Here is a 25166-nt window from a genome sequence, read left to right as displayed (position 1 = left end):
AGCCTGTTTCGGTAGTTGAGCCACCTCCTTCTCGGTGGTGATTCAGCAGCAAGCCGAAGGTCTTCCAACTGAGGTGCCTCCTCAGCTCCCTCTCGGAGGGGACGGTCCTCGCCACAGCATGAGGTGGAGCAACTCCCTCGGATGGCTCCATCCCATGTCCACCGTCTCCTGCGTCTGGGTGCCATAGGCCATAGGGTACTCTGTATCGCAGGGAGGCTTGATCTCCACTCCTGCACCACCCTGCTCTGATCTTCTTCGACAAGCATTCGCAAGGAAAGAATGCAACCACCAAATCGTGCAGAATGAAGAAGAAGACCCGAGTCGTATCATATTTCGACTCGGTTTCTAATTCTAGGGTGGGCGACCGCCCACCCATGCCCACCCCTGGCTCCGCCACTGTGGCAGAGGTATGAAAGGAATTATACATAAAAAGTGGTAGGTGATAGGAAACTGAGACCCAGTTGTACCAGCATGGCACTTTCCTATTATGATGATTTGATTTTGTTTCATTCATGGTGGAAAAGGATTATATCAGTGTTGCCAGCTCAGTATTTTCTCATGTAAATTGCATAAAACAAACATGCCTTAAAGTAGCGTTAGGAAGTGGCAATCCTTTTCTATAAAACTGGATGCTCATATAATAGGATAGATGGGTATAAAAATTTTCGCACCAACTTCTCCATCCCTTTGAGTGGAAGAACTTTTCATATATACGACTGAATCACTGATGAAATCATGCCAAAATATGAAATTTTTTCATATCATTTTTTTTCTCTTTTTGTTTTTTGAGAAGAGATTTTTTCATATCCTCTTGTTTAGAATTTCCGTTCAGAGCTTTCTCATTCTTTCTTGCGGACACAACTGATTCCGACCCACATTTTACCTGATATTTCATATCAGCTACCAGCCTGCCTTAAATCCTAAATCTACACCTAATGTTTTTCAAAATGTGCCCAGTAGGAGTCTCGTGGGCAACGGGCCGCCCGATGGACCAAGCCGACCCGGCCCGCCATGAGGTGGGTTTGGGCCATGATTTTAGGCCCGAGCACGTTAGGTACCGGGTTAAAACCCAGCCCGTTATATATATATGTGGGTCGGGCTCAAGCTCGTCCAATGGGCCCGAGTTATTTATTATTTTTTTAATAATATAATTTTTTTAAAAATGAACTATTACATAGTAACTTGAATAACTATTATTATTTACCTAATTAATTGCATGCAAACTTGTTATTTGTTAATTATTGCTGTTTACCTAATTAGTTGCATAGGAACTTGTTATTCTGGCTTTAACCCATAATTTCTGTCAAACATTTATGCATTTTAGGATTAGGCCAAGCCAGACCGGACCTGACCTGACCCGCTTCACATTGAAACGTTGGGCTAATGGGCTTCTCTTCAAATCTGAGCCCGGCCGGGCCGGTGGCAAAACCTGACACGACCCGCCAACCCGCCTCTTAGGAGGGTTCGGGTTGGGCTTAAGCCAACCCGTTTAATAAACGGGTAGACCCGCCTAACCCGTTTATTAAACGGGTCGGGTTCGGGTTGGGGGTATGCCAACCCGCCAACCCAGCTGACCCGTTTAATAAACGGGTTAGGCGGGCGGGTCAACCCACCAACCCGCCCGCTACCCGCTAACCTGTTTTCCCGACCCAACCCATTTATTAAATGGGTTGGCGGGTCATGTCGGGTTACCCGTTTATTAAATGGTTCGGGTTGGTGTTTGCCACAGCCGACCCGTTTAATAAACGGGTCGGGTTCAGGTTGAGGTATGCTGACACGCCAACCCGACCCGATTGCCACCCCTAGCCTCACTTAATCCAGATGGTGGGAAGCTTTTAAAGTTTTGTGTACTTTTTATTATACCTTTACTGAAAACAGGTGATTGGGACATTGAAGAAAGATAAGGGGTGAATGGTATTTTCATTATTTTATATAATTTATTTCTGGTTAAGTGGTTCAGGCAATGTTGTCAGCAGTATCCGGTATCCGGCCTTGAATCGTTTGGCCACCTATCAGCTGTATCGGCCCGATACTGATACTCAAATGAATCGTTCTGTATCGGTGACTCGGTAAGAAAATAATAAAAAATGTTATGTGTCAATCATAAAGTGACACATGTTAAAATCATTAAACAAATATTAAAAATTTTATTTTTTAGTATTTTTTTATATTTATTAAAAGATAGCCAATTCAGGGTGAAGCAGATCAACTTTGTGCCGATACGATGAGTATTGGCCGATACTGATAACATTGGGTTGAGGGTAATAATCATAGTGAAAAGTATTACCCTATTTAAAAAAAACTCGTGATTTTATCAAAAGATTTTCAAACATGCAATATAAATAAAAAAATGCAGCATTTTCAAAATATCACACATGTTGAAATATCAGATTTGTATCACGTTATTCATATGATATCTACATTTTGTATATATTTTTTCTATTTCATGTTTTTATTATATTTTATATATTATCTTATATAAATATGAAATTTAAATATACCAATATTTGACAAATATTTTTTTAAAAATTTATCGCAGGATCCACCTTTGCCAAGAAAATCCTGATAGCGAGATTTATTTCTGTGGTAATAATTGGTCACATCAGGTCCTTATTTGACTTTTTCAAAACAGAAACTTAGGCTTGTATCAGAAAATTTAGAAAAGAAATGTCTGCCTTCTGTAACTAAAGGTAGAAGTTGGGCGTAATTGAAAATTTTCCGAGACAGTACTACTGGGCCGGATTCTCTCTGAAGAGTTTTTTTTTTGATATTTACAAGGAAAAACTGCCCCAGAAACAGAGACCTAGCTTGTTTAGAGAGAGAGAGAGAGAGATGTTGGACCGCGTGGCCTTAAACTTCATCTTCTCACGAGATTTCTTGAGAATGTCTCTATTGTGGACTCTCTCTCTCTTGGTTTCTTACCTCAAGCTCTTCATCGACGGCCTTTGTGGGAAGACCATCATTTACCCTAGTTGCCGCCCTGACACCTCAACCAGGCCAGTTTGCATCATCACTGGTGTAAGCCCTCATTTTCTTTCTTTGTTGTCTTATTTGACCATTATGCTGGTAGATATAGAAAATCTAGTTTAAGCGTAGAAGTGAACAGAAACCAATCCTTAGGATGCTTCTTATAGATATTAACCGTACCGTGTGCATGGGATTGTGGCAAAAAATTCAAATGCAATCTGAAATCTGATTACCCATATACGTAAATCCACTTAAAAAGTGCTGAATTGAGCTGTTTTCGAATGCCCATGATTGCCAATTTTCTCATTGAATAGTTGATTGAACAAATATCGAGTGCCCATGTTCTAATATTTGGTCAAAGGTGGTTTCATATGGGTATCGAGGGCAGAAAATGGGCAACTGATTATACTGCCTTTCTAGTTGATGGGGAAACTTCATGTTTCTTGTTTCAGTTAGCTTCTTTTCTCTATGTGCTCTGAGTTTATTGATGATGACCTTTGGCCTTGTTGGTTATCGTTTTGTTGTTGTGATTGGTCTGAGTTAATGGTTTTGCATATTTCTCTTGATTGACTGGACTGGGAGCTTCATTTAATGTTTGGAATATCTCCTTTTATCTTAAGCATCTGAGTTTTGCTTTGTTAGCGATTGATTGTTGTGAAGGCATGGAAAAGTAACCTAGGGATAACTTTTTCTTTTCTCCTCCTTTGTGCTGATGTTTTTCCCTTTCAAGTCCATGGAGAAGGAACCTACATTGTTATTTTTATGAGCTTTAGTTGAATGAAAATATTTGTCAATTTTGTGCATGTTTGAAGATCAAATTTAATATACAGAAACCAACAATCCAGAAATCAGTACTTTAACAAATAACTGCTGAAAGATGGTATTAATGCTAAGGCTCATTTTTAGAGAGCGTGGCAGCCAATGTTAACAGAAATGCCTCTTAACATTTATTTTTTGTTTTTTATATAGGTTTTGGCAAGAATGCCGACTTTTGCTTTAACATGCTAGAGCTTTAACAAGACTTTGGTTCTTTTCACTTGCCTAGTTTCTAGGCGTGTGCAGGTTTTTCAGAGGGGTGGGTGTGCTCCAGCTTAAAAGAAAATTGTGAATTTCTAATTGTTTGAACTATTATACTTCATTTAGTAGGTTTTTGTATAATTTTTTAGATTTTCGTTTCAAATTTATTAGTTTTATATGGTTTTTTAGTTGATGCCTAGTTGCCGCCTAGGTACACCTAGGTGCCTAGGGTGGGCCAGGCATCGTCTGGCACTTTTGACAATATGGCTTATAATAAGGCTCTTTCTACATCTAGAAAGAATAGCAAAAGCTGATGGAAAAAGTTGGAGTCTCTCTGCAGCTTGTAAGGGAGGGTCACAAACATGTTTGCCTTTGTTCTGATCATGATATTCTACATGGAGGAGGAAATATAAAGGTGTGTAAACAAAGGACTTACTCAAAATAGTCATTGGAGTTGTGAGTCAAAAAACACCCTTTTTTTCAAAACATTCAACAATAAAACCCAAAGAAAATCAACTGAGTGAAAAGATGATGCAAAGGAAACTTGAGTAATCACAAGAAAAGGCTTTAATGTGTAAAATTTGATACAACCAAATTCTTCAAAGCTCACTTCTTCTATATTTGACTCCACTTCCCAAAATTCCTGCAATAACTAGCCATATTCCAAAGATCCACATTGAAAGTATTTCCTGCATGAAGAATTTGGCATGCCATGAACATACTTTAAGAAGAAAATAAAAACCTTGATTACTAATCAAAACTTGGCTTTGATAAAGAAATTCTACTTTTACTGTATAATGACAAATTTTTTATTAATTGCGATATTTTCATATATAGTAGTTCGATTACATCACCACAAAAACTAAAAAATGCTAAACTAAAGTTGTGATTTCTCACTGTTGTACCTCAGTGATGAACCTATTTGAAGTGGCAAGAAGCCTATGTATGAACACGGATTGATTTTACTTCCCCATCTAGCTACTCTAAGTTGGAGGGTGGGTCCTATCGGGAAAGTTGTAGACACCTTTCCATACTTTGTATTGGAGTACTTCACTTAATTTCCTGCATAATACTAGGTTTTGATGGTATTATCATGTGCTTCTTGGACCTGAGACTCTTGAAGAATCTTTTGCATTCTTCGGTTATGTATGAACAAATAAAAATAAAATGACCACAATTTTAGGTATTAACTTAATCTTGTTAGGACTATGCACTTTTCTCCTAGTGTTCAAGGTTCTTTATTTTGAGAGCATTTATGATACTTAGGCCCCTGGTGGGGGAGATGTAAGAAGAATTGCCAACTTAACCTTTAGCTCAAGTATTTTATTTGGTTATTTGCTAAAGTCTCCCTTTGGGGAAAATGATGGATTGTTAGTGTGGATGATGTAGAAGATATAATTGGAGGACATGTATGGTTAGGTTCCATTTGTATACTTGGTGGAATCTGGTATATCTTAATTGTGCCTAATTAAATTGATTGGATCATGTAGGAATAAGGTTCCCTTCTCTCAATCTGGTAGGATGCCTCAACTACATACATCAATGCGCTTCCACTTGACACCTATTATGATGATAAACAACTTGTCGTACTGTGACCTTACTAAGGATTCCCGCAAGGACAGAGAACCCATCGATGTTTTCAATTGTGCTATCAAAGGCTCTGAGGAAGTAGGAATAAGAAAGCACTCATCTTGGGATGGGTCTTACTACTTAAATGCTTGATGCAATTATTGTTGGAAAATTAACTCGGTGGGGATGACAACTAAGCTTGAACTAGGTGCGCTCTAAAGCACGCATTAGATGAGCTATCTTTCAAGCTATAGGTACTTCACTTAGGATCAAATCCTTGGTGTAACGAGTATTCGTGCAACTTTGCTCCCAATATACAACTGAGCTTTCACCTATTCGAGAAGGTCGACCCATGCCCTACACTAAGTGAGACCGAACAACTCGACATAGATCACCTTGAATAGTCTCTTGACTCGACTAGGACTGGGCACTCCCTAGGCTCAACTTTAATGACCCTTGACTAAGTCAAGGCTGGGGGATGCTAAAGAGAGAAGGATAATACTAAGCTGCTATAGAGAGAGAGGGATATCACTAAGGTGCTAGCGAGAGAGAGGGATAGCACTAAGCTGCTAGAGAGAGAGAGAGAGAGAGAGAGAGAGAGAGAGAGAGAGAGAGAGAGAGAGAGAGAGAGAGAGAGAGAGAGAGCTCAAAGGCTCGAAGGAGCTAGAGAACTCAAAAGAAGAGAACTCGTGGGAGAGGCGAGAGCTTGAGAGCTGATAGAGAAGAATGAGACTGGTTTGGGGTATGTATAGCCCTCAACCCAACGACCTGGAATAAATGTCTCAACGGCTAGTCATTAAGAGCCAAATGACCAAGTAGGGCCATGCGTAGTCAAAGAATAATAACGAAGTCAATGGGTCCAAAATAACCTTATCGAGGTCAAGAATGTCCAAGAAATTAGATGTGGTCAACTAACAAACGAGCAAGAATAAATGGGACGCTACAGAGATATTGGACCATTAAAAGCGACACACAGAAGGATGTTGGACAGGTTCAAGTCAAGGTCAAAGGGTTCCAACAGGTAGGCTGATTGGGTCTTGGTCTAAGATCGGATGATCAAAGCTCATACAATAGGTTGGTCTTAGTCTTGGGGATAAAAACGTCCCAAGAGCCAAAAAGATACGTCAAAGTCTATGGATGACCATGACCAAACCAAGCAAAATCGAATTGAAACCGTAACCTAAACCTAAACCTAAACCTAAACCCAAACCCAAGCCTAAATCCAAGTCCAAAGCTCAAAGTTCAAATTTCATTTGACATGCCCCTAAATGAGCCCTAAGATATTTGAAATGAAATAGATGAAGAAAAATATGTGAGCTTCCTTTTATTGTGGTTGCATTTTGATTAACTTCTTGATTTTTTTGCGTAAATATTATATTATGGTAGTCACCCAAGCCCACCATGGTGACAGACCTGGAATTCTTGATAACAACCTGGCAGCTTTTTATGCTTAGTATTATCTTTTGTTGAGAGTCCTGCTGTGCATGTTCAAGTGAGCACCAAGTTCATTTGAATGTTTGCTGTAAGGATCCATTTTATTCTTCTTGGCAGTTATATTAAATTCAGGCTGCACATGTCTTGAATCATGCAGGCTACATCTGGTTTGGGTGCAGCAGCTGTGAAATATTTTTTAAATCAAGGCTACTATGTCATTATAGGTATGGATCTGCGGGTATTTTAATATTGCATAAAGTTTTATATTCATATAATGATGTTATTGGTGTTCCTACTCTGTCCTCTTAAATTTTCATAAATATATTTATTTATACTGTCTGAGATTCTGATTGTTCCCTTTTTCTTGCTTAGATACAAGTATACAACATCCAATACATTTAAGTGGTGGAAAGACTCACATTGAAATACCCATTATTATCATCCTTTTTAAATGGATTAATATGTTGGTAGGGATAGTGATGTTTTAATGGAAATTTTACTCAAATAGATGGAATGTTCATAAATGGAATGTTCCCTTGTCAGATTCTTGGAGTGTTCTTGCATTGATGTAGGACATTCGCTCAATTATTGGTGATGAGGCGTACAAAATCTTTTTCTAGGGTTGAATACACATTGTTGATACCCCAATCTTCCATTTTTTCCCTTTATATCTTTCATAAATTTCAATGTTGGGATAAGGCTTGATCTGAGTTACCGGAAGTGCCTAGGCAAAAGGGGAAGCGCGCTTCCCCGAAGCGCAAAACGTCGCGCTTCCGAAGCGTGAGGGGAAGCGTCCCCCTTTTTTGGGAAGCGCGCTTCCCCCACACTTCCCCATTTTTTTCATTTTTTCGCTTCCCCCTCGCTTCCGATTCGCTTCCGAGACGGTTCGGAATTTTCTTCTAAGTGGTCCCACGCTTCCCCGCTTCCTAAAATTTTGAAAGTGCCTCGCTTCCCGCTCCCGCTTCCTCGACTGTAACTCTGGGCTTGATGATGATGATATCTTTCATAAATTTCAATGTCTGCTGCAAAACCATATTTTCTTTTACCTAAGGGCTGTTAATAATTCTTGAATGTTACACATTGTAGACACCATCCATTTCTTCTTAGGCAGTATTTGCTTTTACTTCAGGGTGTAATTTAAGGAATTTACGCGTTTATCTTTATGCTTGTCTTTTGTAACCCAAGTCTAATACGGTAATACCTTTCTGGTATAGTAAGACTTGTGCATAAGGTGTCTAACCTTATACCCTGTTTGTGAATGACATTCCATTTTGTGAAGTAAAAGAACTTTTTCTATTTCTATAAGGTACCATGAGAACATTTAACAAATTTCCAGTTTGCTTCCATGTGGAAGTTTTAGGATCATATTTATGCAGAACAGCCAAAATGATGCTGGTATAGCTCTAAGCTGCTCAGCATAAATGTGATTTTGGTTTTCAAGAGAACCTGCATGTGATGCTTTCCATGCCAGCTTGTTGGATTGCTTTTTCACATGTTGGGTCCTATTCTGATCCATATTTAAGTTAATACTCCGAAGGAGATTAGATGTTGGTTTTGCATCTGCCTTCTTTATCATTTCAAAATTATTTTGCAAGTATGTTTATTTCTAAGTTGTCTGATATTGTTTCCTTTACAGCTGGACGTTCTTCTCAATTGTTATCTAAGGTAAAAGTACCAGACACTAGTCTGAACTCTGAAGCATTTCAAAGTGGGCATTTGGTGTCCATTCATTGCGTTCTTCATTGTTGCTCCCATCCTGACAGTGCATTTCTTCAAAAATAGGCTGTTGCAGAGCTTAGACAGAATAGGGATATTCTTCTGAAAGCATTTGAGGTCGATTGTACATCTTTGGATTCAATGCTAAAGTTTAGAGATAGTGTTCAACAGTGGCTTCTAGATTCTGGTCTCCATCCTTCCATCCAGCTTCTGATCAATAATGCAGGGATTCTTGCAACATCACAGGCATACACGATTGATGGATATGATCGGTAATTTTTTAATTTGTCATCAAAATATGTTTGTATTGTTTAATGGCTTTTTGTTAGGTTTTCTTACTGTGTGGTCAGTAATCGGTATCCATAAACTAGAACTTACTGCTAACTGATTCACCATTCTTCAGTACATGAGAAAGTGGAATGCACCTATATTGAGCATTAGTCTATGTGCAGTACCTTTGCTTGCCTAATCAACATTAGTGGCTTAGGCAAACTATTGGTGTCTCCAACTTGGATATCCTAATTGCAGGTTGAGGGGCCTAGGCAACTTTCTGACTTTAGCAATCGCCTCTAATACATAATCTAATTTCTGCCTAGGTAGCTTGCTCCAACTTTCTTTATCACCTGACTCGCGTATTGTCAACTATTTCATTTTATGATATTGCCATGACTTTTCATTCGTTGATAAATAGACCTGAAGTTGTTTCTGTGAAACTACAACAACAACTACGCCTTCATCCCAAAACAATTGGGGTCGGCGATATGAACCAAAAAAGAAAATTATTCTGGTCTTCCACATGAATCCTTCTCCTCCAATCATTTCTATCTAATGCCATGTCCTCGGTGAGGTTCAAAGCATTCATATCCTTTCCTATCATCTCCATCCAAGTTTTTTTAGGCCTACCCCAACCTCTTTTAACTAATATATTTTTCCATTTCTCCATCCTTCTAACTGGAGCATCATTAGGCCTTCGCCGAATATGTCCAAACCACCCTAAACGATTCTCTCACATCTTATTTTCAATGGATGCAACACCTACCTTCTTACGAATCTCCTCGTTTCAAATCTTATCTTTTATTGTATTTCCACACATCCATCTAAGCATATGCATCTCAGCTACACTCATTTTTTGAATATGATGTCTCTTGGCAGCCCAACATTCGGTATCATATAGTAAAGCGGGCCTAATTGTCGTCCTATAAAACTTTTCCTTCAACCGCAATGGCATTCTACGATCGCACAACACTCCAGTTGCACTTTTCCATTTCATCCACCCAACCTTTATCCTATGATTTACATTTCTATCAATTTCTCCATACTTTTGAATGATAGATCCCAAATATTTGAAATTTCTTGCTCACCAAGCTTCACTACACTCCCATCACTACTTCGTTGCTACTAAACCGACATTCCATATATTCTGTCTTACTCTTACTCAACTTAAAACCTCTTGCTTCCAATGTCTGTCTCCGTAATTCTAACTTAGCATTAACCCTAGCTCTAGACTCATCAATCACAACAAACAACATACACCACGACATATTTTCTTGAATTGATCTCGTAAGCTCATCCATCACTATAGCAAATAGGAAAGAGCTTAATGCAAATCCTTGATGTAACCCAACCATTATAGAAAAAATGGTTGTCACCCCTCCACAAGTTCGGACATTGGTTACTACTCCTTCGTACATATATTTAATTATACTAATATACTTGAGAGAAACACCTTTCTTCATCATTGTCTACCAGAGAACATCCCTAGGTACTCTATTGTGTGCCTTCTCCAAATCAATAAAAACGATATGCAAATCTTTGTTCCTCTCTCTATATCTCTCAATAAGTTGTCTAAGAAGATGTATAACTTCCATAGTTGATTTTCCAGGCATAAAACCAAATTGATTCTCCGATATCATGACAACCTTCCTCAACCTATACTCAATCACCCTCTCCCAAAGTTTCATAGTATGACTCATGGGTTTTATACCACGATAGTTTGTGCAATATTGTATATCACCCTTATTCTTATATAGAGGCACCAAAGTACTCTTCCTCCACTCATTAGGCATCTTATTTGTTCGCCAAATCTTGTTAAAAAGATTTGTCAACCATTCTAAACCTTTCCCACCCAAACATTTTCAAGCCTCGATAGGTATACCATCTGGACCAACTGCCCTTCTTGATTTCATTTTCTTCAAAGTCTCTGCAATTTCTTTCTTTTGAATCTTGCGTATGAAGTCACGATTCATCTCATGAAAAGGAATGGAGAAGTCTCCAAGATCCTAAGCATGACTTCCATTAAATAGCTTATCAAAATAATCTTTTCATCTCTCCTTAATCTCCTTATCTTTGACTAAAACCCTTTGCGTTTCATCTTTGATACATCTAACCATACCCAGATTCCTCGATTTTCTATCTCTCATCTTTGCAAGCCTATAAATATCCTTCTCGCCCTCTTTGGTATCCAACTTGTCATAAACCTCCTTATATACCTTATCCCTCGCGTTTCGAACTACTTTTTTAGCTTTCTTCTTCTCCAAATTCTCATTATCACGACTCTTAGATTTCTATAACACTCTCTTTTAACCTTAATAGCTAATTTGACATCCTCGTTCCACCATGATGTATCCTTACCTAGCGGTGCACCGCCTTTAGACTCACCCAATACCTCCTTAGCCACCTTTCTCATGCCACCCACTATCTTATTCTACATTAATTCTGAATCCTCCTCGAGACATCAATCAACTTCCTTAACTACCTGCTCTACAAACATTCCTTGTTTAGCTCCTTTCAGTGTCCACCACTTAATTCTAGGATCTATCTTACGTCTATCCCTTTTGCGGCATTTTCTAATTCTAAGATCTAAAATTAAAACTCTATGTTGTGTAGCTACACTTTCTCTCGGTATAACCTTACAATCGATGCAATAACTCCTATCTCTCTTTCTAAGTAGAAAAAAATCTACTGACTCGTATTAACCCCACTTTTAAATGTTAGTAGGTGAGACTCCCTCTTCCTAAACCAAGTGTTTGCTAAGATCATATCATAGGACAAACCAAAATCTAAAATCCTTTCTCCACTTTCGTTTCTTTCTTCTATACCATAGCCTCCATGGATACTCTCAAATTCATCCCTACTAATGCCTACATGTCCATTAAGGTCACCGCCGATGAAAAACTTTTCTCCATAAGATATCCCTTGTACTACTCCATCTAAATCTTTCCAAAATTGACGCTTAATGAAATCATCTAAACCTATTTGAGGTGCATAAACACTAATAATATTAATAATATCCGTACCTAATACTAATTTAATAAGTAAAATCCTATCACCCTTCTTACGGACCTCAACTACGTTATCTATAAACTCATGACTAATAACAATCCCTACTCCATTCCTATTCCTATTTATTCTTGTATACCAAATCTTATATCCCCAAGGTTCTATCACTTTTGCTTTCTCACCTACCCATTTGGTCTCTTGTAGACATAAAATATCCATCTTTCTCCTACACATAACATCTACTAACTCTACCAACTTACCAGTTAAAGACCCTATGTTCCAAGTGGCTAACCTAATTTTATGGTCTTGAACTATCTTCTTTACCCCCACCCGTCCAACAAAGTGTGGGAACCCTTGCCTATTTGACACCACACCCGAGCGCCGGTGTGACGCGTCGCTTCTGGGCGACGACCTCGCAACCCTTGCCCATTTATCACTGCCTCCGGGCCTATAGAGTACAACGCGTTGCTCAGTAGGGAACGCTCCAACGATAGGGGGGCAAACCTGAGATCCGCCGGTTATGATAATATGACCTAACCATCCATCTATCTCATTCAACCCCTCCTGGTAGTATCTGTAGTAAAAATATGTGAGAATTTAGCTACTACAGTGCAACCCTATGATATTAAAGGAAAACCCAGTGGTATTTCCAGTTTCTGCTGGTATATGATTTATAAGAACACTAACTTTTGGGAGTTTCTGAAATGATTTGAGAAGTGAGCTAATGTATTTAATCAGTATAAGATCTTTTATAAGTCCACTAGGAACTATCAGATCAAGAATAGAAGTCATCTAAAAGAATTATTATTCCAAATAACTATTATTTCAAAAAGGCTTGAGAATTAAGCCAGTATAAGAAAGCAGTTTGCTTCAATCTTAACCTTATTTCATGCCTTGACCATGGGTCTGATTGACTTGGGAAATTATTTCAATAAGTGTCTGATGTAATTCAGCCAAAAATGTGTTTATTTTGAGGCCCTGCCTGTCCAAGAATGCATGAGTACCTTTGGTTAGTTGGCCTTTAATCTTGCATAAGACTCACACTGTTTTGTTTACATTTGTTTTGTCAACCTCTGATTAGCTTACTCCTCAGCTAGCCTTTTGGCAGGCTGGGTTTGGCTATGCTGCGGCCAATCATACAGTGTGTCAGCCCATCCATCTTATGGGCCATGCCAGGCCAGTGAGCTCATCAGTGTGGCTATTGGATCTGGCAGCTGGGCCTGTATGGGCTAGGATTGGGCTATGCTTTTGAGCCTGGACTGGAACTGGACCATGCTTAGTTCCAGCATGCCCACCACCTGGCCATGTAAAGAGCCTAACATGCAATCAAGTTTCCAACTAACTTGATGCTTCAGACATTCATAAACATATGCTAGCACAAAGTAGCATTCAAGTATTCACACCACACCACCACACACGTGAGCAAAGTGCTTCAAATGCACTATTTTATTAATGAATATAAGGGAGTAAAAACCAGAGTTATCGGAAGCGCCTAGGTAAAAGGAGAAGTGCGCTTCCCCGAAGCGTGCTTCCTTTTTATAGGAAGCACGCTTCCCTTTAATGGGAAGCACACTTCCCATCATGCTTCCCCTATTTTTTTTAATTTTTTTTAATTTTTTATTTTTTTTTTATTTTTTTCGCTTCCCCCTTGCTTCCTAGGTCGCTTCTGGTTCGCTTCTGAGACGATTCACAAGTCGCTCCTAAGTGGTCTCACGCTTCCCGCTTCCTAAAATTTTGAAAGTGCCTCGCTTTCCGCTCCCGCTTCCCGTATCGCTTCCTCAACTGGCAACCATGGTAAAAACCCTTTTCATAAGTGAAGTTTACAATGGGCTGAAGCCCTTATTTATAGAGGAAGCCAATAGAGAGGTAGTCGTTGGGTACAGTCCCAACGACTCAAATTCATTAGTAGACTATGCAGCTGCACAATCTGTCTTTAGCAGATTGTGCAACTGCACAATCTGTCATTAGCAGACTAACGTCTCTAATGCTTTAGCATACTGTGTCTGTGCAGCTGCAAAGTCTGTCATTAATTGACAGAAAATACAAAGTAAAAAGAAACAAAAAAATAAAGTAAGAAGTAAAAAAAAGATTACAAATATATACGTATGTACTTTAAATACGTATTTATATATATATACATATATGTACTATTTTCTAACACTCTCCCTCAAACTTATGGTGAAATCATCGAAAGTTTGTCAAGTAAAAAGCTGATCTTGGTGAGCACAGTGCCTTGATGAAGAAATTCGCAAGTTGATATTCTGATGTTACATAAGGAAGTTCAATAGTCTTCTTTAAATATTCTTCACGAACAAAATGATAATCCATCTCTATATGCTTAGTTCTTTCATGGAATGTATGATTTCGAGCAATGTATATGGAGCTCTTGTTATCACAACATAATCTTGTAAGATTCTGAAGGTGAATTCCCATATCTGAAATTAGTTGTTTGAGCCATACGATTTTCATAGTAGTAGTTGTCATTGCTCTATATTCCGCTTCTATAGATGATAGTGACACTTTTTGTTGTTTCTTGCATTTCCATGAAATCAATGATTCACCTAAAAACACACAAAAACCAATTGTTGAGCGTCTATTATTTGGATCTTCTCCTCAATCAATATCAGAGTATGCAATAAGATCTAAGGAGAAAGAAGAAGATATAAAAACTCCCTTATTTATTATACTTCTGACATATTTAATGATTCTCATGACTGCACTCATATGAGCTGATGTTAGAGCATGTTGAAATTGACTGGCTATATGTACAACATGAGCTATGTTAGGTCTTATAATACTTAGATACATATGTTAAAATGTACCTATTATGTATATATATATATATATATATATATATATATATATATATATATATATATATATATATAAATTCTGTTTATTACATCAATACCCAATAGGGGTATTTTTGTAATTTCACAGTTGTTTTAGAAAACAACTATTTTTTCTTTTTTGAACAAATGTAATTTTTACTTTTTATTTTTTTTATTTCTTTTTTATTATTTTTGAGGACCTAAAGGGGCTCCAACATAGAAGTCGTTGGAGCCCCCAACGGTCACAAATGTGACCGTTGGGGGCTCCCAACGACTCTATGGGAGCCCCCTTTTGGCTCTCCTTTTGAGGCCCTTTGGCCCTCCTTTTTCCTCCTCCTTCTCTTGTATAAATAGGGGTGATCCCCTTGTGTATTATCATCTTGGAGAGCTCCTCTCTCTTTTCAATAAGAGGCTTTGTATATTGTTTCCTTCTTAAAGGCTTGTGCTTGTATTGTCCCTTCGTGGACTTGTGATATTTTCTCTTTTATTCATTGTTGTATGTGCTTGTATGCACTCTTTATATTTTCGCAATATCTCATTACATGGTATCAGAGCCACTCGATTCTTGAAGGAAAAGTGTGGTTCGTGTATCTCTTATTTTGGTGGACATCTTCTCACTTCTTGGCAACATCATGGAGACAAAGATTGATCTTTCTTTCAAACTCAATGGAAAGAACTATATGATGTGGGCATCGGCAATGGAGAATAATCTCAAAGGGAAGAAGCTTTGGGGTTATGTCATGGGGACCGTTCCGGAACCTAAGCTCATGCTCACAAAAATGGAAGAAGATCAAGAAAAAGCTCTTGAGGGAGATGCTCGTCTCAAGGCCATTGAAAATCATCAAAAGGAAGTAGAAGATTGGGAAAGCAATCACGCAAAAATCCTTGCGTGGTTTATGAACAATGTGGAGCTTAAGGTATGTGCTAATATAGCTAAATTTCGTAGAGCCAATGAGGCTTGGTCCTTTATGAGGGGTATGTATACCCAAAAGGATCTTGCAAGAGCTTACTTCTTGCAAGAAAAAGTTAGAACCACCAAGCAAGGTGATTCTAGCATTCAAGACTACTATAGTGCCCTTAACCCACTATGGGATGAATTGGCTCTTTTAGAGCCAAAGTGGGTTTCTATGGAAGATGTTGATTTAAGACAAAAACAAATGGAACAAGAGCGATTGTTTCAATTTCTTTTTGGGCTATGCCCCGAATTTGAGCAAGTGAGATCCTCACTTCTCCATAGATCTATTTTTCCTCCTATTGAGGATGCTATTGCCGAAATCACTCAAGAGGAGACAAGGCTTGGCATGAGTAAGCATGTTGATGAAGTCCTTGCCGTATCCAAACCGGGTAACAATGTTAGAACCTATAAGCCTCCTCATTTTGGGAAACAAGGGAACTACAATGGAGGAAGAAAAATGATTGTTTGTCATTATTGCAATGAGCCGGGTCACATTAGACCCGTTTGTCCAAAGCTTATGGGAGCCTTCAAGCCTAAAGTAGCCTCTCTTGAAGAAACCACCTCCAAAGAAGATGAAGGCAAAAACAATGACATTAAAGAAACTCTTGGACAAATATCTATGGCTCTCCAACAAATGCTTAAAGTTTCTTCCTCCACATCGGGTGCGGCCATTGCTTCAACATCATCACCCGGTACGTATTCTTGGATCCTTGATTCCGGAGCTTCTTTTCATATGACCCCTCATGAGAATGCACTTAGTGATGTTTGCATCAATTCAAAGGACTCTTGTGTCTCAACGGCCGATGAAACCTTTTTGAAAATTTCAAGTATTGGCTCCTTTAAAGATTCTCAAAATTTTTGTGTTCCAAAAGTAAGAGTTGTTCCCAAATTAAATTTAAACCTTTTTTCGGTTTCTCAAATTGCCGACCATGGATGTGAAATATCTTTCTCATCTAATGGTTGCTTTGTGCAGGATCTCCGGTCCGGGAAGCGGATTGGGCAAGGCCATAGAAAGGGAGACCTCTATTATATGGACCATCTTGATCTCCCTACAAACTTTTTTTGTTCTTATGTCCAAGAAAAAAATATGGAAACTTGGCATAAAAGACTTGGTCATCCAAGTTATTCCAAAATGTATCTCTTTCCTTTTGGAAACAAATTTTGTAAGGAAAAAGAAATTAATTGCAAAGATTGCATTTTTGGAAAAATGAAGTCTATTCCTTTTCCAACTAGATCTTTTTTCTCATCAAGGCCTTTTGAATTGGTGCATTCGGATGTTTGGGGTCCTTCTCCGGTTATGTCTAAAGGGGGTTATTCATATTATGTTACGTTTATTGATGACTTTACTCGGTATGTTTGGATTTATTTCCTTAGTCATAAGTCGGAAGTATTTACTTTCTTTAAAGATTTTCATAAAAAGGTTCAAAATCAATTTCAAAGTAACATATCTATTTTAAGATCCGATTCCGGTGGTGAATACTTATCTCACGAATTCCAAAACTATTTAAACCAAAATGGCATTTGTCATCAAAAGTCATGTCCTAGGACTCCTCAACAAAATGGCCTAGCGGAAAGGAAACATAGGCACATTATAGAAACCGCTAGAACATTGCTTGTGTCTAGAAATATTCCAAAAAAATTTTGGGCGTAAGCCGTTCTTACCTCAACCTATCTAATCAATAGAATGCCCTCTTCTAAGTTAAAAAATGCTTCTCCCTATGAGAAACTCTTTAAGTTTTCACCCGATTTTAATCGACTTCGTATTTTTGGTTGCAAATGTTTTGTCCTACTACATAAAAGGGATAAGTTATCTCCCAAAGCAATTGAATGTGTATTTTTTGGATATGGTGAAAATCAAAAAGGGTATAGATGTTATGATTTTAAGAATGATAAACTGTATGTTTCAAAAGATGTAACATTTCTCGAAGAAGAAAACGGTTTTGATAAAATAGAAAAAACAAATGAAATCGATTATGTATTCTTATATGATCTTATTGATGACATACAAGAAGATTCTCTTGAAAACATAGATGACACTCACGAGGTATCCCCTCTTGACATAACACTCTCAAATGATAGTAATTCAAATACAAATGTCCATGATAGCAATGCCAATATCAATGTTTACTCAAGAAGAAATCAAGAAAAACCTATTAGTGCCCTCGAAAAATACTCTCAAATTTCCGAATCAATTGAGGAACCACAAGTTAGGCATTCTTCTAGAATATCAATACCCCCAAATAGGTTTGTCTCCTATGACTCTTTAACTCCCAACTATCGGGCATGTTTGATAACTCTACACTCTTATTTTGAACCAACTCACTATAATCAAGCTAAATCTATACCTCATTGGGTTGAAGCAATGCAAGTTGAACTAAATGCTTTAAAAAAGGCCAATACTTGGGAAATAGTTGATCTACCCTCACACAAAAAACCTATTGGTTGTCGTTGGGTCTTCAAAGTTAAAACTAAAAGCGATGGCTCTTTGGAACGATATAAAGCAAGATTGGTTGCTAAAGGATACTCCCAAGAATATGGTATTGATTACGAAGAAACATTCGCCCCCGTAGCTCGTATGACAAGTGTCAGAACCTTAATAGCTGTCGCATCAACCAAAAAATGGCCTATTTATCAACTTGACGTAAAAAATGCTTTTTTAAATGGAAGTTTAAGTGAAGAAGTTTATATGGATCCACCACCCAGAATAAATATTAAGCAAGGTCAAACACTTCGGCTTTTAAAGGCATTATATGGTCTTAAACAAGCTCCTAAGGCTTGGTATGATCGTTTTAGTGATATCATGATAAAATTAGGATTTCATTCTTGTTATACTGACACTGCTCTTTTTGTTAAAAATGCAGGTTCTAGTATCGTAATTTTGTTGCTTTATGTTGATGATATGATTATCACTGGAAATGATCAAAGTAGTATTATTAATGTTAAAAATATGTTAAAAGATAATTTTGATATGTCTGATTTAGGTTTTCTCAGATATTTTCTTGGAATTGAGGTTGCATATTCTCCTAGAGGATATATTTTGTCACAAATGAAGCTTGCTGCAGATATATGTTCTAAGTCTGGGATTTCTGATGATAAGAAGGTAGAGACTCCCGAGGTTATTAATGCCAAGTTGCGGTTAGAGGATGGGGTTCTTCTGGAAGATCCTACACCGTACAGACAACTCATTGGGTCTCTTACATATTTAACCATCACCAGACCAGATATCACTCATGCGGTTCACTCAGTCAGTCAATTTCAGCATGCTCCTACAACCGTGCATATGAGTGCGGTTCTCCGAATCATCCGCTACATTCGGAATACCATCAATAAAGGGCTATTTCTATCCTCCTCTTCCCCTTTGAATCTTCTTGCTTATACTGATGCAGATTGGGGAGGTAATCCCAATGATCGAGTCTCAACTACTGGTTTTTGTGTCTTTTTAGGGGACTCATTGATTGCCTGGCGATGCAAGAAGCAGCAGAAAGTTTCACTATCATCCACTGAAGCTGAGTACCGGGCAATGGCAACCACAACAATGGAACTTGTATGGCTTCACAGTTTGCTTAAATATATGGGAGTTGATATTACTGAAGCCTCAAAGCTGTGTTGCGACAATAAGAGTGCCATCTATATTGCAAGCAATCATACTTTTCATGAACGTACGAAACATATCGAAATGGATTGCCACTATGTTCGTGACGAATTTTTACGAGGAACTATTGCTCTGCCATATGTCACTTCAGAATATCAATTGGCAGACTTCTTCACTAAAGCTCTTCCGGCTCCTCGGTTCATGTTTCTTCTCGGCAAACTTTCCGTCCTTCCCCCGTAAAGTTTGAGGGGGGGTGTTAAAATGTACCTATTATATATATATATATATATATATATATATATATATATATATATATATATATATATATATATATATATATATATATATATATATAAATTCTGTTTATTACATCAATACCCAATAGGGGTATTTTTGTAATTTCACAGTTGTTTTAGAAAACAACTATTTTTTCTTTTTTGAACAAATGTAATTTTTACTTTTTATTTTTTTTATTTATTTTTTATTATTTTTGAGGACCTAAAGGGGCTCCAACATAGAAGTCGTTGGAGTGTGACCGTTGGGGGCTCCCAACGACTCTATGGGAGCCCCCTTTTGGCTCTCCTTTTGAGGCCCTTTGGCCCTCCTTTTTCCTCCTCCTTCTCTTGTATAAATAGGGGTGATCCCCTTGTGTATTATCATCTTGGAGAGCTCCTCTCTCTTTTCAATAAGAGGCTTTGTATATTGTTGCCTTCTTAAAGGCTTGTGCTTGTATTGTCCCTTCGTGGACTTGTGATATTTTCTCTTTTATTCATTGTTGTATGTGCTTGTATGCACTCTTTATATTTCCGCAATATCTCATTACAACATAAAGGATCCCACGAGCTCTCTGAAGGGATTTGGGCTGTCCAAGGGAACTTCATCATTGACTCGTATCTTCATTCCAACAATCTCTAGTGTGTCAACAACTTTATCATCTGATAGTTCTGACCTGTCAATAATATCTGAAGCAAACTTTGTTTGTGACAATATGTATCCTCTGTTAGAGTAGGATACTTCTATACCACGAAAGTATGTTAGAAACCCAAGATCTCTCATTTCAAAGAATTTTTTTAAAAAGTGTTTTACTTTCTTGATTCCTTCTTCGTCACTACTTGTAATCAACATATCATCAACATACAAAAGTAAAATTATAATCCCTGCAGGAGAATTCTTGGTAAATAAAGCTGTATCAGTATAGCATGGTTTAAAACTATATCTTTTGATAACATTGTTAAAAAGTATCAAACCACCTTTTTTAATTTAAGCACTCTTCCTGAAGAAATTATCAATCCTAGTGGAACATCCATGTATAAGTCCTCATTAAGATTTTCATTCAAAAAAGCCCTTTTAACATCCATTTGAAATATATTTTATTTTTTAATAGCTGAAATAGCTACAAACATTCGAACTGTGGTCATCCTGACAACAGAAGCAAAAGTTTTTTCGTAATCAACTCCGTATTCTTGAGAATATATTTTGGCAACTAGCCTGACTTTATGTCTTTTCAAGGATCCATCACTTTTGGTTTTTACCTTAAAAACCCATTTACAACCTATGGTCTTCTTTCTGATGGGTAAATTTAGAATTTCTCAAGTATTAGCTTCTTTAAGAGCATCTAATTCTATATGCATAGCTTTTATCTACTCGGGTAAATTTTTGGCTTCATTGTAACATGAGGGTTCAAAGTAAGAATAAATAGCTATAAGACACGCTCTATGTTTAGGTGAGAATGAGTCATAAGATACAAATTTATTTGAGATCCTTGATGTTTGTTCAGATCTACAAATAGTCGTTTGTTCTGATGATATTTCTAATACTTCATGATTACTTTGATTTTCATGTTCATTGGTTGTATTTTGATTCCTTCTAGTGTATACTATTGGTTCCGCTGTTGTTATATTCTCAATAAGAGGTTCTACACAAATATTTTCATTATTAGACAATAGTTTAAACAAGAATGAGTAATCAGAATTCACGTCTTGCGACATGTTTCCTTCAAATCCACTCTCATTTTCAACAAAATTAACATTCCTTGAGATGAGAAGTTTATCATTTTTTATATCATAACATTTAAATCCTTTTTGTGTTTCAGAATAACCAATGAAAGCACAGAGAATAGCCTTAGAGTACAATTTATCTCCTTTATCATTTAAAACATAACATTTGCAACCAAAGATTCTCAGTCTTTGATAGTCAGGTTCATATTTGAATAATTTTTTAAAGAGAATTTCATTGGACAATGTTTTTGAAAGCATCTTATTTATAAAAGATTACAAATATATACGTATGTACTTTAAATACGTATTTATATATATACATATATGTACTATTTTCTAACACACCCATCCATTTTACTGGCTGCACCAGGCCAGCCTATTGGCGACTCTACACATTTCATGTTTAGCTCACAAACAAATGCATACAATTTAGGCATTGGGTTCGATTTTTCTTTAGCATGCGTCATATTTACTGAATATCACCATATTATCAATTTATTGCATTTAAGGTCTTTTTATCATATAAAACTCCAAGATAAAATTCCAAAATGAACAATGTTTATTATTTTGATATCGTCACAATACTTTTCATTATTTTAATTTATTTTTATAATTTTTCTTATCACTTGTTTTTAAATGGTGACTGATTTATGCGAAGAAGACATGTTATCAGATTTTCAGTCCATTAACTGCATCTAGTTTAATTACAATCGCTGTCTACTTGTCTCTTTCTTTGTTCATTTGTAGTGATGGAGAACCTGATTCACGAGGTGTGAGGGTTCATGGTTTTTATCTATCTATACACACACACACACCACCCTTACCACTGGGCTTGCTCTTACAAGAGCATTAAGCAGTTTCAAATAAGATTCTTGTTATATTATTGTATCTTACTCCAACTTTAAAAATAATGCTGTCATACTAGCGTTCGATGAGAATGATGAAGTTAATATGCAATTTTATATTCTCTTGTTGTGTCTCCGGTGCTTGTTCATTCTCGTTCTTTATTTGTATCATGCGCTTGGCCTAATCTCTCTCATTATATTGAAAAAGATTTGCTAGAAAGGTAAAAGTATGGCTTACCTTCTGCCATTTCTTCTTGTTTTGCACTTTGATGTTGTTAATGATCCAACTTTTTAGTCTGACTACATGGTTGATGTATGAAATTTGCATTAAGCAACTCACTCTAGGTACCATGCAGTCATAGTCTAATTTACTTTTTTCACTAATGCATTTGTAGTCTTTTCTGTCCGACTGTCATATAAGCTTTACAATTACCGTCATTTTTTGTGTGGCCAGGATGATTGGAACAAACTATTTTGGGGCCTTTTCACTTACCAATCTCCTTCTACCACTGCTCAGAAACAGTTATCAGCCTTCTCGAATAGTTAACGTGACATCGTTTACCCATCGATTCAGTGAGCAAGCTTTCAACCCTGCCATTATGTATTCCATAAAAATAACAGCAAAATGGAAATGTGTTGTATCCTTGTCATCTACTCATGCTTTTAAATAAAATCAAAGTTTAGATTCATAGAAGGTTCTGTTAATCATTTCTTAACTATAGCTTTCCACAAATTGTCCCATTGGATCTAATGACTAGACATTAAGGTGGCAGTTTGTTAGCTGCGGATTCTTGGGTTTGAAGCCCATTTGGGCACTGCCGCTAGCATAAAAATGAAAGAAGAAATGGAGAATTGCATAAATTTCTAACATCATGCACCATTATGATAAGTTTTTTCACTGCTCTGTTCTGTAGTATCGGATGTACATGTCAGTGAGGAAACATTGGTTACTGGGGATTTGCAAGCTTTCCATTGTTCAAAAGGCTACCCATTTGCTCGCATATATGAATATTCGAAGTGTAAGTTGGCATTACTTGCAAATTTTATTGTATAAAATATATCCATGCATGATGACTAATGTTAACTCTTGCTGTAAACTCTCAGTATGCTTGCTTATGTTCTCTTATGAGCTTCATCGGCAACTTTGCCTCTCCGATCCATCACATCATGTCTCAGTAACGTATGTTTTCACAAACTTCTCTATTCTTGGTCTAGTTCTTTCATATAATTTCTGTTTGGTAATTATTAAGGTTCACATCACAACCCACTAATTGAAGGCTTTTAATGGGCTCATTTGTTAGGGCTGCAGATCCTGGAGTAGTGAAAACTGGCATCATGCGTGAAGTTCCGTTACACATTTCTCAAATGGCTTACAGAGTCCTAGAATTTGCTGGCCTTCTGCAGTCGCCTGAAATGGGGATCAGCTCCATTATTGATGCAGCTCTGGCACCTCCTGTAAGTTTGGCATTGTTTTTTTTGAGATGTGCATTATAAATCATGACTGTGTTAAGCAGTATGATATCAACGAGCTGAAATATTTGCTATGCATAGGTCATAATTAACCATCATTTTCTGATTCTGATCACAAGCCATAATCATTGTTTGCTGGACTGAAAAGTTTGATGCAAGATTTTTTTTAATCCTGCTGCTATTTCTTGGATATAATATTATTAATGGGTATCTAGCGTATATCCCCCGACCCTTGATTAAGGTAGTGTCTCTAGTCGCTAACTCTATTAGTCTAGCCATAACATCTGGCCCAGTTTCTCTTCATTTTAAGATAATCCAGGAATAATTTGTGGATAGTCCATTTTAATGAGGGTAAGGATACCTCCCTTTGGGCAGATTAAACTAGTGTTGCACCCCACTGACATCATCAACACACTATTAAGGCTCTGTATGGGAGCCTGGGTTGGGAGGAAGATGAGGGGTGAGGGGAAGTCAGGAAGGGTGAGTTGGCCTCTCATCTCCCAAATCTGGTATTATAGAGGATTCGGTAGATCCCCAGTTCCCTCTCAAATCCGGGTCCCAAACAGAGCTTAAATGTCTTTCTGGAAGACATCTTAGAATTCCTGCATGGACGAGGTAACATGCATCATAGCATACTGTAGAAATGACTTCATTTCGTGTTTTGGAGGGCCCTATTTTGTAGATGCTATCTAATTTTAAATTAACCAATTGTGATCCTATTGCATGTTGGTCATTAATATACGCTGATGGATCTGCAACATTTTCGTCAAGTAGGATGCTTCGGGGCAGTATTTCTTCGGTGGAAATGGTAGGACAATTGAGTCATCTGCACTGTCATATAATAAAGAACTTGCTCAAAGACTATGGAGATGTTCAAATAAACTTTTCCATGATAAGTTGTCTGCCCTAGATGGACGCTCCAGTGCCCTGTAAAGGTTCCTACCTTGTTCTGGTTCCTTTTGTAATGTGGCATCAAGATATAAAGTGAAGTGCTTAGCTAGAATGCGCCTGAGATCAGATTACATAAGGATTGGCTGAAGGCATGTCGGTGGCCCCTACGAGCGAGCAAAAGGAAAGGCCACTTCCTGTGAGAGGTTTTGTTTGCTCCCTTCCACTAAATTATTAGCGATGGACTCGAAAACCTGGTGATAGAGGAGGCCTCCTAGCTCCAGATTACAAAGTGACAGCGATTTTGTATATTGGATCTTCTGCTACTATGTTGGGTTCAAAGACTGCATTGACACCCTAAAAAGACTGGGAATTTAAAGCAAAATTTCTGTCATTGAGGGGATAGAGCCAATTGCTGTGAATTTTCTTTTTTCTCTTGTATTGTTTTCTATAGTTTCCCTTTGGGTGCTGTTTTCTTGTTGCTGCAGTTCTTATTTTTGCCTATGCCTGCATATGTTAATGCTATCCTGCATGGTCCAAAATACCAAGGAAAAACAAACTAGCTTTGTAAAGCAAAAAGAAGAGGAAGGTGGGTAGTCTCTGTCA

The 25166-nt window shown here is 37.6% G+C and overlaps 1 protein-coding gene across 1 annotated transcript; it reads left to right on the top strand.

Annotated features, from left to right (window-relative positions):
• Positions 1 to 2822: 2822 nt before the first annotated feature.
• Positions 2823 to 24954, top strand: LOC149833314 (uncharacterized). The gene is made up of 9 exons (XM_090015045.1): positions 2823 to 3018; positions 7145 to 7211; positions 8624 to 8652; positions 8770 to 8975; positions 22657 to 22775; positions 23117 to 23221; positions 23307 to 23382; positions 23504 to 23657; positions 24447 to 24954. The coding sequence occupies exons 1-9, from the start codon at positions 2833 to 2835 to the stop codon at positions 24603 to 24605; spliced, it is 1101 nt and encodes a 366-aa protein (XP_089871171.1). The 5' UTR covers positions 2823 to 2832; the 3' UTR covers positions 24606 to 24954.
• The last annotated feature ends 212 nt before the right edge of the window (positions 24955 to 25166 follow it).

This window comes from Nuphar pumila, chromosome 7, assembly GCF_984573655.1.
Source record: "Nuphar pumila chromosome 7, dmNupPumi1.hap1.1, whole genome shotgun sequence".
Classification (NCBI taxonomy): Eukaryota; Viridiplantae; Streptophyta; class Magnoliopsida; order Nymphaeales; family Nymphaeaceae; genus Nuphar; species Nuphar pumila.
Note: the sequence above shows the minus strand (reverse complement) of the source record. Positions and strands in the feature narration are given on the sequence as shown.

Bases quoted from the DNA above. Each gene is read 5' to 3' on its own strand.
- LOC149833314 (XM_090015045.1), top strand. From the start codon at position 2,833: ATGTTGGACCGCGTGGCCTTAAACTTCATCTTCTCACGAGATTTCTTG. The intron at 3,019-7,144 runs GTAAGCCCTCAT...TGAATCATGCAG, and splicing joins CAGTTTGCATCATCACTGGT to GCTACATCTGGTTTGGGTGC. The intron at 22,776-23,116 runs GTGAGCAAGCTT...TCTGTTCTGTAG, and splicing joins ATCGTTTACCCATCGATTCA to TATCGGATGTACATGTCAGT.